At 58.8% G+C, this 17,202-nt stretch overlaps 1 protein-coding gene across 2 annotated transcripts in view; it reads right to left on the bottom strand.

The window, feature by feature from the left end:
• The window catches only part of Smoc2 (SPARC related modular calcium binding 2), a 97,337-nt gene extending 93,000 nt beyond the window's left edge, over positions 1-4,337 (bottom strand). For both annotated transcript variants that reach the window (XM_070010357.1, XM_070010356.1), the window contains exon 1: positions 4,246-4,337. In XM_070010357.1, the coding sequence (XP_069866458.1) occupies positions 4,246-4,329 (84 nt within the window). In that variant the 5' untranslated portion in view covers positions 4,330-4,337. The remainder of the gene's footprint in view (positions 1-4,245) is intronic.
• Between the last annotated feature and the right edge of the window lie 12,865 nt (positions 4,338-17,202).

A 17,202-nucleotide genomic window follows, 5' to 3' on the forward strand; every position in this document is an offset into this window, starting at 1 on the left:
CACCCACACCCACGCTCACGCACAGCCCACCCACACCCACGCTCACTGCACACCCACACCCACACTCACGCACAGCCCACCCACACCCACGCTCACTGCACACCCACACCCACGCTCACGCACAGCCCACCCACACCCACTGCACAGCACAACCACACCCACGCTCACTGCACAATCTTCTGAAGCTTAAAGTGTATAGTTTGCTCATGACCTGAATTTCAAATCTAAGTCAAAACTGAAGTGATATTTTCCCAAATGATTTGGTTATTAGACATCAGATAAGTGGGCTTCTGACTTGGAAAGGACTCCTCACCTGACTCGTCTGTCCTCCAGTGGGGCATGAGCTAGTCTTTGCTAGTCTTCCCAGAGCAGCAAACGCATTCAGACTTGTACAGTGCAAGAAGTGGAGATGCCATCACTCCCCTAAACATCCGACATGAGTCAGAGGAGCATCTGGAGAGGACGGTGCGTGTGCTCCAGGCCTCCGCTGCCCAGACGGGGGAGCCAGGCTCTGCTCCTCCAGGTGAGGGCGGCCAGCAGCAGGGCCCGGCCTAGACTGGCTCTCCACTGAAGTCTCCTAAACCTGAATGTGGAAACTTATCGTTTCCCCATCATTTCCCCCTTTTACAGAGTAAATAAATACAAACAGGAATGGAAATAACCACACATCCCCTCAGACCAACAACAGCCATTTACTACAGACCCACCCTACTTGGAAACTGATGGTTCTGAATGGAAGTCCTGGGGCTGGAGGTGTGGCTGACGTGGTAGAGCACCAGCCCAAGAGTGAATACAAGTCTTGGTCTCAGGGGAAAAAGGGAAGGGGAGGGGAGAGGAAAAAGGAGAGAGAAGAGGAGAATGGAAGGGGAGGGGAAGGGAAGGGAAAGGAACAGGGAGGGGAAGGGAAGGGGGAAGGGGAGGGGGAGGGGCAAGGGAAAGGGGACGGGGAGAGGAAGGGGGAAGGGAAAGGGGAAGGGGAAGAGTAGAGGGAGGGGAGGAGGAGGGCAAGGGGAAGGGACAGGAAAGGGAGGGGAAGGGAAGGGAGGGGAAGGGAAGGAGGGAAGAAGAGGGAGGAGGAGAGGAAGAGGAGGGGGAGGCAAAGGAGGGGGAGAGGAGAGGGGGAGGGGAGGGGAAGGAAAGGGGAGAGGAGAGGGCTAGAAGGGAAAAGGGAGGGGGAGGGGAGAGAGGAGAAAAGGGCAGGGCAGGGCAGGGGAAGTCCTCTCTGGTCTGTGACCAGAAAAGACGGGGAGGGGTCCTGACCAGTGTTTCTGAGTGTGAGGATGTGGCCGGCACTGGCCCTCTGGAGGAAGGGGAACACCCCGTCTGAGAGCACTTGTGCCCAGGCCTGTCTGCGGACAGGGAGGCCGCCTCCTCTCATGAGCACTTCGAGCGGACTAGAGGAGGGCGGGTGTGCGGAGGGGCGCTTTCTGGGTATGGACACAGCTCCACTTAGTGAGATCTGAGATGAGTCAGGTAGCTCTCGCCCCAAAGCTTACACTCTCCAGGAAGGGCGAAGGGGCCACGTTGTTTCTCAAGGACACACACACACACTCTGGATCCTACGGTTGGCCTGTCAAAATTCATGTTTGGTTCTCTGTCTGTGGGAAAGTTGAAGAACTGTAATCACTCTGCTAACCAAATGTCTGTTTACTCTTTGAACAGCATAATTATGTATAAGCAAAACAAATTACCCTAGCAAGTATCCCCTAGTCTCAGTCATTTGCAAAAAGAAAAGCCACGCGTGGGCATGGTTTGGCCTGGAACATGTCAACGTCTTCGAGGGACGAAAGCCTGGATCCCGAAGACCTGAAGACCACCCTGGACCGACTGGAACCGGGAGGTCACACAAGGCCTGACCGTGCCATTTCTGAAGAATGGCTTTGGTGGGAAGGAGCTAATTACCAGGCAAAGCAGACTCTCGGTGCTGGCTGGACGTGATGTCATGCTGAGTGTACTGCCGTGAGCTGCCGCTGTGCTGTGCCCACAAAGCACCTCTTACTGAGGAGAGTCGCAGCGCCTCCTCACCCCAGGCGCGGCAAATCCAACTCCAAAAAGGAGGACCAGTGTTCTTGTTTGTTCTGAGATGAGAACAAGGGAGTCAACAGGAGGCCACTCACACTTCCCGGCTCACACTTGCCATCCGCTGCGCGTCCTGCTCCACTCAGCAATCCTAGAGTCACAGTGCGCCACAAGGCAGGAGGTCTGCTCTGATAGAGCCAAGATCCGCACGTTGTGCAGTGACACCACAGATGATGAGCGGCAGCTCCAGTGTCTGCCACTCTTTTCTATGGACCAATGGCACCAAAAATGTCATGGACTGGAAACCAGTATGGACCAGCTGTTTTCAACAGCTACCTTTAATCCTCGGGACCCACTGAATGCACACTGATCTTTACCTCCGAGTTACAGACAAGGAAACTGAAGTCCAGAGCAGCCACTCACCCGCCTGGGCCACTCCCCACAGGGCGCAAGCCATCCACCGTGCACAGCCCAGACTCTGTGCCTCCGAGCCACTACGCCTTGCAGACAGGAGCTGGGTTTTTGGACAAGGACTCGGGGAACCAACGAGTTTCGGGGGAAAAAAAACCAAAACACCAAAATAACAGAAGGTGATTTGAAAAGAGATTCGCACCAGAGAAAAATCCAGGATACCTAGCATTCACCAGCAACCAGTCATCCAGATTTCAATCCTAGCTCCAGTGCTTTCCACCCTTACTCCATTCCTGATTTTCTAGACTGGAGGCAGGGCAGTAGAGAACATCCCACATATTTTGTAGCCTGAAACATTCCTCCATGCAAAAGAAACGCCGTCTTACACGCACGGTGATTCGAAGGCAGCGTGTTTTTGGAATGTGGGGAGGGAGGCAGCTCTTGCCGGTGTAAGATCAGCTCCATGGACCCCACCTGTAGCTGGCTGGTTCCAGGGCAAGCCAGGAGATGCTGGAGCAACATGGAGAGAGGCAAGGGGTTTAAACCCAGAGGATTCCGGAAGATCATAGGAGAAAAGACAAAGCCGACTGAATTTTACACTGGTCTGAGTACTGAGTGGCACGTGTGCGCGCGCGCAGGTGCACAGGCACACAGGCAGCAGGGTAAGACCTCCACCCCGCTCTGTCAGGAAAGCCAAGGTACCTGCACGCGGTAGCTGCGAAGACCTCCACCCCGCTCTGACCCGACATGGGGCTCCTCACTGGGCTCCCAATGACCCTCAGTGCGCTTGCGCTTCAAGTGTGGGTGAGACGGATCCCCAGGCCTGTGCTTCCCACTGTCCCCGCGTGCCTCTGCCCCCTCCCCCCCACGCAGCCCTCCTCCAGGACCCCGGGGAGGTAAAAGACAGACAGACAGAGAGCGTGAGAACTTCCAGGCCGCAGCTGCAGTTCTAATCTGGCCCCAGAAGAATCTTAGGTATGAGCACCGTGATGAGCGCCGTGGGCAGCGCAGCCCCTCGGCCCGCGCGCTCTTCTCCTGGACCCACACCCGGGAAGCGCGGCCGCAGGGCCGTGCTCGCACCACCCTCCTGTGCCTCTAACACTTGCTCAGAACACACTTGCCAGGGATGTTTTCCTTTCTGCAGATTGCATTCATTATGGCAGCGGCGCGCGGTTCGCCAGCGCCGGGCGCTGCAGAGCAGCCGCAGTCGGCTCAGCCTCTGGCACCGGACCCCGGAGGGCCACACCGCAGCCGGGAGAGACCAACGCGGGTGGGGTCCTGCCCGGGGGAGGCCCGCGGGCGGGGGACCGGAGGGAAGCGCTGCGCCCCGCGTCCTGAGCCCCCGCGCCCCCGAGCCCCCGAGCCCCCGCGCGCCCTGTCCCCGCGCCCCGCGCCCCCGCGCCCCGCGCGACCTGTCCCCGCGCCCAGCGCCCCCGCGCGCCCTGTCCCCGCGCCCCGCGCGCCCTGTCCCCGCGCCCCGAGCTCCCGCGCGCCCTGTCCCCGCGCCCCGAGCTCCCGCGCGCCCTGTCCCCGCGCCCCCGCGCCCCGAGCCCCCGCGCCCGTAGGCCCCCGCGCCCCTCGCAGGCTCACTAGCCGGGTCCCAAAAGGCGCCCCCGCGGAGGGGGCCGCGGGCCGAGGCGCCCTGGCCCCGCGCGGCCACAGCCCGGGCTCAGGCCGGGTCGGCCTGGCGGGGGGCGGCGGTCTCGGGCTCCACGCCCAGGGCGCCGGGTCGGGATGGCCCTGGGCCGGGGGCCGGCTCCCCCGGGGCTCCAGAGCCACCTGTCCCCGGGCCTCGGGGCCCCGCGTGGGACTTACCGTGAGCGCCGAGAACTTCTGCGCGGGCGCCGGCGGCAGCAGCCCGGCCAGCAGCGGCAGCCAGCAGAGCTGAGGCGGCAGCATGGTGGGCGCCGGCCGCGCGTGGGCCCCGCCGCGCTCCCCGCCCGGCGACGCCCGCGCCCCGCGCCCCGCGCCCCGCGCCCCGCGCCCGGCAAGGCGACGGCGGAGCCCGCGGAGGATGCGACGCCTCGCCTGGCCTCGCCTCGCCTCTCCTCTCCCTCAGCTCCAGGCACCCAGCCCCGCGCGGCAGGGCTGCTGTCAAATACTCTCGGCTTCCCGGTCCGCCCGCCCTCGGCGCGGCCCCGCCCGCCCCCGGCCACACCTCCCCGCCGCTCCAGCGCCGCCGCCCAGGCCGCGCAGAGGCGCTGCAGCCCGGCCCCTTCCTACACACATCCCCGCGAGCACACGGAGGGCGCACCGCGCCGTGCGCACCGCCTGCAGGGGAGAGCCCGCCCGCACACCCACTGCACCCCCCCCCGGCTCCACCCCACCCCCGGGGCCCTGCATCAGCCACCGGGCTACAGCAGGAGTCCGCGGCCGGCCTGGCTCGGGGCCCGACGGTCAGGCCGCCCTGCAGACCAGACCCTGGCCCGCTGAGGCCGGCCGGCCCCGGGCTCTTCAGCCTGGCAGCTGCGCTCAGCCACACATTGCAGCACTGGACGCCAGGCAGCCTCTGCCCAGGTCAATCCACGGCTGGCCGCTGCACAGCACCTGGGCGAAGCAGGTCCGGTGTGCCCAGGTCAGAGGGTCCCCAGGCCAGCACCGTGCAGGGGGACATGGGGTGAGCTCACACCCAGGCCCCGGTAACCCCCACTGCGGACAACACTGTGGACAACCTCACAGGAAAGGCCTTCATTCGGCTGCGTGCAGAAAGCCTCAAGAAGAACGAGTTGATTGGCTTGGGGGGATGAGGAGAGTTCAGAACATCTCCCCACACACACATCCCCCCCCCAGTCCTTCTCAGGGTCAGGGTCTGCAAGGCAGGCAGGCAGATGGGGAGGGAGGGAGGGAGGGAGGGAGGAAGGCGGCCTCAGAGTGAGCCTGGGGGCGCTGGCTTGCGGCGGGGAAGCAGGTGGGCAAGCAGCTGCAAACGATTAACTCAATCAGGAGCGTTATTAAGAGACTTAAATAAAAATTAAAAATAAAACAAATACCACATGGTGCTAATTCCGAGACTATTCCAAGATGGAAAAGGTCACCTCCAAGGGTGACAAGCCTCCTCTCAAAATGTATTTGCTAACGTGGGTTTTCTTCAGCTTTCTCTCTTTTGAGAAGTGCAAACCATTGGCTGACATTGTTGAAATGAGACGCTTTTCTCTAGAAACCCAGCAGTCTGGACCCCACCCCACCCCCCAAGCCTGGGCACCCCCCCCAAGCCTGGGTACCCCCACCCCCAAGCCTGGGCACCCCCCCAAGCCTGGGCACCCCCCCAAGCCTGGGCACCCCCACCCCCTGGCACCCCCACCCCCTGGCACCCCCACCCCCTGGCACCCCCACCCCCTGGCACCCCCACCCCCTGGCACCCCCACCCCCTGGCACCCCCACCCCCTGGCACCCCCACCCCCTGGCACCCCCTGGCACCCCCTGGCACCCCCACCCCCTGGCACCCCCACCCCCTGGCACCACACACGGAAAGGGAAGGCTTCTTCCCTCACCTTGTGCAGAAAGGACAGAAAGCAAGAGGTCAAATGTCCCCTGGGCCAGAGCTAGGGTAGAATCCAGATGGCAGAGCTACCACGGGCGATCTGCTTCTCTCCCTCTGGAGACACGGACGGCAGAAGCAAGCCCCTCCGCGTTTTGAGCCCAGGAATCTCACCACATTCCTCATGTGTCGAGCCCGGAATCCTTGGGGATTTCAGAAATCTCGGTGTTGCATATTTGTCCGAGACACTGACAGATGAGGCGGAGTTGGAGGTTCTGTAAAGATCCAGAGGTGTTTGCACAGACTGAAGGCCAAACTTCACTTTCTTGAAGATCCTACAAGTGGAGTGGAGTGCCACAACCAGTTTCCACTTTTGTGGAGAAAAGTAATATTAAACATTTAAAGTGTTATTTAAATATTGTGTGCAACACTGGGACATGGCTGTGTGTCCGTCTGCTATGCACAGGTCTCTGAGGATGTCACCCGGGCAGAAAGCCAGAGAAAGGACCCCTCAGAGAGGACCCTAAGTAACCTCGCTGTTCCCAGACAGGAAGCAACCAACCCAGGCTTTCCACATGCACAGATAAGCTGTTCCTCGCAGAGAGAAGTTTCTTCTCTTCGAAGCGTGTTTTCATTTAAATTACAAGTGACACATGCCCCCCTCTTACAATGTAGCTTATGGATCCAGAATTTAAACTTCTGACATCAAAGTAAAACGAGAGAAACTTCGTCATCACCACACCAAGAGAAATTCCACCCAGTATACTGACTAGTCTCACCCTGTTCCCTCTTTAGCCACTGGTGCTAGCTTAGTGTCTATTTACTGTAAAATGCTACATCCGCACCGTGATTTCCATTCCAGTTACACACATGCCATAACTTAACTATGACTGCTGGCTTCTTTGTCCTTAGCTAGAACACTTCCTGTTGACCATTTTCCAGCGGTATAAAATCCAAGTTTAACCAAACGTGGCTGTGTTGCTCAGTGACTCTCCAAGCCCACCTCAGCTGTAATTCTGCCAGGTGAGACAGGACCGGCACCAGCACCCTGGGGGAGTGTGCACAAAGCACTTCGCCAACCTCCTGTCCCTGTGCTATTTTCTCCAAATTTCCATTTTATCCTGAGAGGTTCACCTCAGTTCCCTGGGATAAATTCTATGTTCCTGTCCCTCTAGACTGCCTCCCGCCCCTGGGCAGGCGGGCTGTCAGCTTCCAAGCCTCTGTCCCTGTCTGGTGTCCGTCTTGTTTTACTTTGTTCCTCTCGGGTGACAAGCGGGCCTGTGGTCGGGTCCTGCAGCTCAGACTGCTGCAGCGCCACCACACTCAGCACCACGCCCGGTCCACTGCAGAGCGACCTACTCCGTGATGGGACTCAGCGCATCCGTCCACGGAGCCGAGGAAAGGTCCAGCGTGGCGCAGACAGCAGGAGGGCCAGGTGAACCTGACAACTCTGGCCTTAGCTCACTGATCTAAACTGCCTTTGCGTTTTCCTCCTCTGAGCCTAATCAAAGAGTCCCTTCCTCCTTTCTTCCTAGGGGATTTGAGGGGGGCCTGTTTTTAAAATGAGGAGCACTCTGGGGAAGTAAGGACCACACAGAAACAATGTATCCCGACAGAAAGCAGTGTAAGAAGATACCCAATAAGGAAAGCTTTCAATTACCTTCAGCAACTCCCCCTCCTCCTCCTTCTCTTCCAGGTCATCTTGCAGGCAGGCAGGAATTCCATTCACCCCCTAGGGCCCTCCTCTTTCCCCTCTCCCTGGGCTCTAAGCTGAGCATTAAGATGTACCCTACAGAAGGAAAAGCCTTGAGGTATTTCAGATAAACAGCCTCCTGCCCAGGACAGGTGGCAATCCAAACGCTAGTGTGAGAAATGTCTCCTACTGTCCCCCGCGGGCTCCCCATCCAGGCAGCCATCCCCCACAATGACCCCCACCTCGGAACACTGCCGGCATCTCCTTAGGGCGCTTCCTCCTCAGAGCCAGGGTCCCTTGCTGTCTTCAGACCAGGAAGCCATGACTTTTGTCTTGGCTAGTTTTACTTCCATCCTGGGACAATCTCTGACTCCTTTCATCTTAAAGAAGAGGTTCAGCTACACGGCTTTTGGACTATTCTGTCCCTAGTTCTCCATGCCCAAAGAAAAAAAGATTTGTTAATTCCTGTGAAATAATTTAGCCAGGAGAGCAAACAGACCAGTGGATCTGCAGGTGGAAATCCCGCGAAGTCTGGGCACACACAACTACCTCCTGTACCTTCCACACGCCCGGTGCTTTCTATCGGGCCTTAACTTCTAGCATCCTGTGCCTTCTCCAGCTTGCAAAAGGAGCTTTCCTGTGCACGTGTGCTCACCATGCTGCAGGCTCACTTGGAGAGCAGTGCACGACACAGGTGAGCATGGGAGGGCCCTGGGGCCTGCGGGCCGGCCCCGCTGGGGTGCTGGCGGGAGGCAGGCAGAGCCTCCGGGCTCCACGCTCCTTGGTAAGACTTGTTTGTTTGGGCCTTGGAGCTCACACCCCCTGCTGTCTGGCTGTGACTCTTGTGCGTGTGCTCCAGCATCTCCAGAACATTCTCCACAGCAGTGCCAGCTCCGACCCCAGTCATCACCAGACACGCAGAGCAAGATGAGCTCTTCAGTTCCGTGTGACATACAAACACAACTAGGTATGTTTTCAAGTTGAGATGGAGTTAGGAGACCATGTGACCCTGGAGCTGTACCTGGGGGGGGCAGTTGCTAGTGGTGGGCTCCTGGGACCACAGACGCCTGCATTTTAATCAGTCAGCTGGGTGAACCTTGCAGCCCAGTCACCATTAACATCGTGCCTAATTGGGGTGCTGTGCCAGCGTAGAGCCCTGAGCTCCAGTGAGGGGGAGAGGACGGGGGTGGGGAGGGGAAGTGGACCAGGACATGGGAGGGGGAGAGGATGGGGGTGGGGAGGGGAAGTGGACCAGGACATGGGAGGGGGAGAGGATGGGGGTGGGGAGGGGAAGTGGACCAGGACATGGGAGGGGGAGAGGATGGGGGTGGGGAGGGGAAGTGGACCAGGACATGGGAGGGGGAGAGGATGGGGGTGGGACATTGGAAGGGGAGAGGATGGGGGCGGGACATCGGAGGGGGAGAGGAGAGGGTCCTCTGTGTCCTTCATAATTCCAAGCACCCACCTTGTATCCTGCTGGCTCCAGCTCAGCACCAGCCCTTGGATACACATCCAACATCTATTTTTACAGGGGAAAGCTGAGGTCAGGTGATTTGTAGCTGAGATAAATCACACACAAAAGCGCATGCCTGGAGCTCTCCTGTCCCACCAGGATTTGAAGTTCTGTACCTTGGTTCAAAGGGGTCATCCCCGGCTGGCCCACGTGTCCCGGCGAGCCAGGGGTCATCCCCGCTGGCCCACGTGTCCCGGCGAGCCAGGGGTCATCCCCGCTGGCCCTCGCGTCCCGGTGAGCCAGGGGTCATCCCCGCTGGCCCTCGCGTCCCGGTGAGCCAGGGGTCATCCCCGCTGGCCCTCGCGTCCCGGTGAGCCAGCACTCCACTCTCTCAGCCACCTTGTTCCTAGAGGAGCCCCCTGTGCCTACCGGGCTCGAAGGCCACACGCCTCTGTTTGTTTCCAGGTTGTCTAGGTGCCTGTCAAATGTGAGGCCTGGCTGGATTTGCCCTGAATTTAACATTCTGAAAATCTGTGACTAACATCTCTGCTGTCCTAGCTCCTTCTGTAGAGAGGCCCAGACGGAGCTGGGCTACTCAGATCAAAGCCCCTCCCCGCACACCATGGTCTCTGTGGCATGGGTCACAGCTGATGAGGCATCTGTATTTGGGACCTTGGCAAGTCGGCATCCGGCACAGTCCTTGGCAGGCATGGTCCTTCTACATCTACTGAATTGTATGAGGAGTCCTGGGGAGGAGGGCAGGTCATCAGACTAGTAAGGTATAATCGCAGAGGGTGCAGAACTGAAGAGAAAGGCGGAGGAAGGGGAGGAGGAGGGAGAGGGGAAGGGGAGGAAGGGGAGGAAGGGGAGGGAGAGGGGAAGGGGAGGAAGGGGAGGAAGGGGAAGGAGAGGGGAAGGGGAGGAAGGGGAGGAAGGGGAGGAGGAGGGAGAGGGGAAGGGGAGGAAGGGGAGGAAGGGGAAGGAGAGGGGAAGGGGAGGAAGGGGAGGAAGGGGAAGGAGAGGGGAAGGGGAGGAAGGGGAGGAGGAGGGAGAGGGGAAGGGGAGGAAGGGGAGGAGGAGGGAGAGGGGAAGGGGAGGAAGGGGAGGAGGAGGGAGAGGGGAAGGGGAGGAAGGGGAGGAGGAGGGAGAGGGGAAGGGGAGGAAAGGGGAGGAAGGGGAGGGAGAGGGGAAGGGGAGGAAGGGGAGGAAGGGGAGGAGGAGGGAGAGGGGAAGGGGAGGAAGGGGAGGAAGGGGAGGAGGAGGGAGAGGGGAAGGGGAGGAAGGGGAGGAGGAGGGAGAGGGGAAGGGGAGGAAGGGGAGGAAGGGGAGGAGGAGGGAGAGGGGAAGGGGAGGAAAGGGGAGGAAGGGGAGGGAGAGGGGAAGGGGAGGAAGGGGAGGAGGAGGGAGAGGGGAAGGGGAGGAAAGGGGAGGAAGGGGAGGGAGAGGGGAAGGGGAGGAAGGGGAGGAAGGGGAGGAGGAGGGAGAGGGGAAGGGGAGGAAGGGGAGGAAGGGGAGGAAGGGGAGGGAGAGGGGAAGGGGAGGAAGGGGAGGAAGGGGAGGAGGAGGGAGAGGGGAAGGGGAGGAAGGGGAGGAAGGGGAGGAGAAGAGGAGAGCTTCCGTCTGCAGAAAACAGCCGGCAGAGGTGGGGAGTGAGGGTCAGTCCCCAGGAAGATGTGTGTGTCCACCCTAGGATTACAGAACCGGCTTGTGCATGGTCCTGCATGGAGGGTCAGACCCACCGTGAACAGTCTCCTACTCCAGATAACACTGGGCCTTGGGCTGGGAAGAAGCAGCACGTTTCTGTAGGACGCAGGGTCCTCTAGAGAAACAGAACCAATAGTGTGCAGTCGGGGCAGGGGCACCGGCTCCTTCCAGACGTGGGGCCTGGCCGTCCTGAGCACTATGGCGGGCAGCAGAACTGGTGACTCACGCCTGTAGGTGTAGCTACTCTGGCGGCAGAGATCGAGAGAATCACTGTTCAAAGCCAGCTGGGCTGGCTTGGGAAAGGGGGGGATGAGCATGTTCTTGGAAGCATCTGCCTGCGGCCATGCGTTCATCAACCGCGTCGCAAGCAGCTACGCATTAAACCAGCGGCGATTTGGAGCCACTGCAGATCCATGCTTCAAGGAGACTCTGTCTTCAAAGCAAAGACCCAGCAAGGAAGAGAACACAGTCATCATAAGCCAGAGTGGGCAGCTCCGTCCACAAATTATCTATGTCTTTTGCTCTTTCTTCCTCCTGATATTTCCTGCTCCTTGATGGCCTCAAAACAGGGAGGACAGAGAAATTAAAAAGATTTCATCAGGGAGCCTTGCTGCAGATGCCCTGGGCACCTCCAGCTCAGCGGAAGGATGGCCGGACGAGGGTGCGACTACGTTCCAATTAGCTCGCAATTAATTACAGCGCCTCTTTCAGTTATTCCTGCCTTGATTTACAACTCATAGATAAGCTTAGCTGCAATATAGCAACAGAGCAGGAACATGTGCACCCGTGCATGAAAATGAAGGGCATGAGGCAGCTACAGTTCACACACAGGAGGGAAAGCACCCCGACCAGACACAGGGATCCTGCCAGGGCTGGGACAGGTTGTGCTGAGTGCGAAGACCCCTGGGGGGACGGGGAGAGTTGGGAGCACCAACATGGCTTACCTGACCCTCAGATGTGTATTTTATCATTCCTTCAACTGAACGCTTCGTGACAATTTATTGCTTACCTATCACTTACATTTCTCTCCAGGACCTGAATTTTGAGTTTCAAGTTCTGGTCTGCATCTTCACTCAAAGGGAGAACTTTAGGGCGTTCTCTGCCCGGCTTCTCCGTGGGCAGCGATGGGGCTGCAGTGCGCTTCAGAAGGAAGGTGGATGCCCACTTCGCTTTGGACACCCGGGGCTTGAGATGTGGAGCAGACAGAGGACTGGACACGGAGTCCAGGTCGAGGTCCAGGCTGGCAATGGTGGAGAGGCCTCCAGGCGGAGCTCACGCTGCTGGGGGACTTTAGAGCTCCAGAGAGAGCATCAAGGTTCGCCTGGGGAACAGCCGCTGCACCTCCTGGATGCCCACGTGTTGGCAGAGAGCTCTGTGCTGCGCAGGGGCTTAGACCCCCCCCTAGCATTTGCTCTCCTCCTCCTCCTGCCTCTCTTCCTTTCCTCCCCTTCTCCCCCCCCCCCCCAGGCTCCAGTGCATTCTTGGCTTTAAATAACAAAAGAGGTCTGAGATGTTTACTCTCCCTAACATATTAGCAGCTCTCCTTGGAGTTAAACAGACGCAGGCCCAGGCCCCGGACGCGACGCAAGCCTGCCGCTGCGGATATGAATAGCATTTCTGTTTCAGCCCAGCATAGCAAATGCACGTAGAAAAGGGCCACCCCAGCCGGCCAGGCACCGAGTGCCAGGGGCGTCATTTTACCTTTCATCAACAAATGAGAATTCTTGGCTCCTTTTGCATCTAGCCTGCCTCTTCTTCGGCCACCTGGGACACGTGCAGCTTTTGACATGCCTTAAAGTAAGTTTGCTTTGAAAATGGATGGTTGTTTCTGTGAGAAGGGATGGATTCATGAGCTCTGGCTGTGTGGCGGCCTGTGAGCTCCACACCCACCCGGGGGAGCCACAGAGCCCTCAGCTCTATCCGTACTGTGGCTGCCCATGGGTTTGCGGTTGTATTCTAGAATGATCTGCACATGCTGAAGGCTGGACCCACAACTGCTGGCTTCCTGGGGCTCTGCCGTGTCCCTGAGGGAGAGGCCAGCCTGGCCTGTGGCTCACCGCTCCCCTCCCCCACGCCCAAGCATGGGCTGCGGCCAGGGCCTGGGAGGCAGACGAGCCGCGCACTGCGCAGGCTTTGCAGGAAACTTCCTTGAGGCAGCACCCAGCGACTCTGTGTGTTCATGGTGAGCGTGTCCTCCGCATGGGTAACCTCTCTCTGGTCAAAAGGTAGACAGCAGGGAGCTGGAGGAAGAGGGGACGGGGTCTGGCGCACAGCGGCCCTGGATTTTCCTGTTGTGCATTTGGCATGAGGATACTTGAGTTCCCTTCACGTGGGGTGGGGGGGAGGGGTAAGAACCAGCAGCTTCCTCTGGACCCGGGTCCAGTGGGGGGGGGGAGGAGAGGGGTAAGAACCAGCAGCTTCCTCTGGACCCGGGTCCAGTGGGGGGGGGAGGGGTAAGAACCATCAGCTTCCTCTAGACCCGGGTCCAGTGGGGGGGGGGAGGAGAGGGGTAAGAACCAGCAGCTTCCTCTAGACCCGGGTCCAGCGGGGGGGGGGGAGGGGGGAGGAGAGGGGTAAGAACCAGCAGCTTCCTCTGGACCTGGGTCCAGCAGGGGGGGGAGGGGTAAGAACCAGCAGCTTCCTCTGGACCTGGGTCCAGTGGAGGGGGGAGGGGTAAGAACCAGCAGCTTCCTCTGGACCCGGGTCCAGTGGGGGGGGGAGGGGTAAGAACCAGCAGCTTCCTCTGGACCTGGGTCCAGCACCCACACACAGAGACCCGCCTGACGTGTGGCAAGCTGACGGCCTGGCTGGGCAGTGACACCACTGCCCGCCCAGCCTCGCCCTCCCCAGCAAAGGGGCGGGGCGGGGCCTCTTCCCACTCTCTGCCTTAGTCTTGTCTTTCATCTGGTATAAGGAAGCCTCCTGGTAAATTATGGTTATTTCAAGCCAACTTTCAAATTATTTGATAAGTATCTAATGAAGTTCTTGTTGCCAAAAACTGCTTGTAGTTTTATCATAAAGGTGCATTTCTTCTTTGCTGACGCTTACAATGTAATTATAGCTGGGATGGCTGAATGTGTTGCATAGGTGTCTGGCGCTCTGCCAGAAGTTTCCAGGGGGTCCCGGAGCTGCTCCAAATTATGAGCATGGCATGGAAGGAGGCTCCAGCCCTGCGCAGCAAGGGCCAGGTGGAAAGGAGGCAGGCGTCCGGCCTGGGGCTGCGCACCAAGCGCCAGGGCAGGGCCGCGCCTTCCCCTCGGCTGCAGCGCTGCCCCCTGCGTGCAGGGCCCCAGGCCGGAGGGCGGGCGCTGGCCTTGCTCGGGCGGCGTGCCAGGGATGCTCTGGCCACCGCGACAGGGGCCGCCGCGGGCCGGGGCCACAGGTGGAGGACGCTGTGTGTGGACCTGGCTGCTGAGAGGTGCAGCCTCCGTGCAGGCAGAGAACCGGGCGCCCTCGGGGAGGGGTGCTGGCCCAGGCCGTCTGCCTCTCTGGCCTCTCAGGCCCGTGGACCCTTCCCTTGTGCACCGCAGCTCAGTCTTGGGGAAAGGGCCACTGTCTGGGACAAGATGTCAACCGTGTCTGCCGTCAGTCTGCTATGAGGCTTCAAGTCCTGCAACAGAAGGGGCCTCCTGGACCTGGGGTTTGTTCAGGAACTGACACGCTCACACTTCTCTGAGTGCCCCTCGGCCCTGCGGGATGACCCACAAGGCCCTGACCCCGGCCCGGCAGAGGTGACCCTGCGGGATGACCCACAAGGCCCTGACCCCGGCCTGGCAGAGGTGGCCCTGCGGGGTCCAGCGCCCACCAAGAAGCAGGCAAAGAAACACCACCACCGTGAGGCACAGGCCGAGCACGTGCACTGCAGCCTCCGGCCCGGGCTCCACACCCGCTTTTCTTCTCTGCGCGGAAGCAGAGCCTGCTCATCCGTTATTACCCACACTCCTTTGCTGAGTCACAGCCGTCTGAAAACGTCTGGGCTGAAGCTACTCAGCCTTGTTTTTTGTTTTTTATCCAAAAGCAATGATTTTTTTTTTTATGACCATTACAGAGTGAACAAAACAGTGTTTTATTTCTGAGTCATGGGAGAAGGTATTTTAAAAAATGATCTCTGCTCTCCAACATTATTTTTAGGTGGCACAGCCAAATTATTTAGATATCATACGCTTCTGAAGAATGTCTGAGTTATTCATAAGCCTGCCCTGGCTCATTTCTGGATAGGGTCACTTTTTTTATATCTGCTGAAGGGTTAGTCTCTTCTTGTCATTTCTAGGCTCAAGCAAGGGCAATGCTGGAGGCGGCTTCCCCGCCCCACCGTATTCTTAATTAGTGGCAGAAACTAAAACTGAGCCGAGCCCCTCAAAGGTTCACTGATGGAGCCAGTTAAAGTTCTGTGCGCTGGGTGTCGGCGGCAGCTCACGCCTGTCATCCTAGCCACTCAGGAGGCGGAGATCTGAGGATCACAGTTCAAAGCCAGCCCGGGCATGAAAGTCCATGAGACTCTTATCTCCAATTAACCCCAGAAAACCGGAAATGGCACTGTGGCTCAAGTGGTAAAGCACTCACCTTGATCTGAAGAGCTGAGCGACAGCATCCAGGCCCTGAGTTCAAGACCCACGACCACCAAGAAAAAGAAAAACAAAACAAGGGCTTTGCTAAGAGCTGCAACTAGTGTCTAGTACAGACCAGGTGGGGCCACCGGACCTCCTGGAAGAAATCTGCCTGCAGCAGGCACAGGTCGCCTACGGGTGCTTTGGCGCATAAAGATGAGCTGAGGGAGGGAGCAAAGGCACAGAGTGAAGGGGCAGCCGAGTCAGCACGCAGCCGTCGGTCCCGGCACATCCTGGATTTCCTGCTGTGTCAGTTTGTCCTCAGAAACCGTGGACAGAACCAAGGCCTTCAAAGGCTCCTGGAGCAGCTCCTGTCTGCAAACATTGGGTCAACATGATGCCACTAACTGAGCTGAACACTTCTGAAAGGTTAAGGGGGGTGGCAGGGCACCATGACACACAACTGTAACCCAGCTGTCCTGCAGGCGGAGGGAAAGAAGATTCAGTTCAAGGTCACCTCAGTGAGATTTTGCCCCTTTCAACTCCACCTCAAAACCAAGCCAGGCACGGTAGAATACCCCTGTCATCCTAGCTACTCAAGGAGGAAACAACAGTCTGAGAAAAGCATTAAACCCCATCTGAAGACCAACCAAATGCAAACAAGGTCTGGGGCATGGCAGTGAAGTGTCTGCTTAAAGTTCCAAGTCCTGAGCTTGAACCCTGTACTGCCAAGATAACCAGATCAAAACAGCAAATTGTATATTATTTTACATTATGGTTCTTTTTTTTAATTAAAAAGGAAAAGAACAGAAAGATCCCTGGCCCCAGGCTGCAGCTCACCTTTCTACCCTGCATTCCGGAGGAGATACTGCCTTGCCTCCTCCCGTGCCAGCCTAGGTCTCCCGGGTCATGAGCAGGTGGGCCTCAAGGACTTGCTTGGGATGGTGGGCCTTCTGGTCTTCCTGGTCAACCCCTGGACAGCAGCTGGCCTCAGCCTCTGCCCACACGGGGAGGGGAGTATGGAGACAGCCGGCGTCTGGCTGGACCAGTGCTCACGCTGAGATGGGCCTGGCAAAAAGGAGTGTGGCCTTTCTTCCAGTGGAGAATCCTGGGATCTCCTGGGATGCTGGCCCACCTGGCTGCACCCCAGAATGCTGGAGACTGCACCCTCTACCACAGCTCATTCGCAGAAAGCCCCAGACACACAGGGTGGAGACCCCAAAAGAAACTGCTCCCGAATCCAAACCACCAGCGCAACAGCAGCATTCCTGAGGGACGTTAAAGCACTTAGACCAGAAATCAGACCTAGAACCTTACCGAAGACGTGTGTTTTCAGAAAGCTACCACAAAGGACCAGGACACAGCCATGTCCACAGTGAGGGAAACTGTTCCAAATACAAACACAAATCCACCCTAGGGATCCACACCTGGACAGATTTATATGTGAGGGGAGAAAATGTCAGGCTCTGGAGTTCCACAAAGCTCCTGGTGGTCAGGCCCACCATGTGAGGCTCAGGAGTAGAAGGGCCTATGCTGCCTGGCCGGGGCTGAAGGAGCCCCGCGATGCACGGTGTGGGTGTGGCCCCCCATCTTCTCTCTGCTGCTGCTCTTCCAGCCTGCCTGGGGCGTGGCTCTGTGCTCCTCACAGGACCGTGGCCTCCCCTGTGCAGATGAGGACACCTGCTGCACTGACAGCACTGCGTCTCCCAGGCCCAGTGTGACTGGACCAGGGCTTGAGGAAGGAGGTCAGGTCAGGAGTCCGGTGTCCTACAGTGCCGGTGTCCTACAGGAAGGAGAGTGGAGACTGGAGCTCAGGGGTTCACTGCACACGGGGCTCACTGCACAGAGGGCTCACTGCACGGGGCTCACTGCACATGGGTTCACTGCACACGGGGTT

This window comes from Dipodomys merriami, unplaced genomic scaffold, assembly GCF_024711535.1.
Source record: "Dipodomys merriami isolate MVZ:Mamm:240054 unplaced genomic scaffold, mDipMer1.0.p SCAF_8, whole genome shotgun sequence".
Classification (NCBI taxonomy): domain Eukaryota; kingdom Metazoa; phylum Chordata; class Mammalia; order Rodentia; family Heteromyidae; genus Dipodomys; species Dipodomys merriami.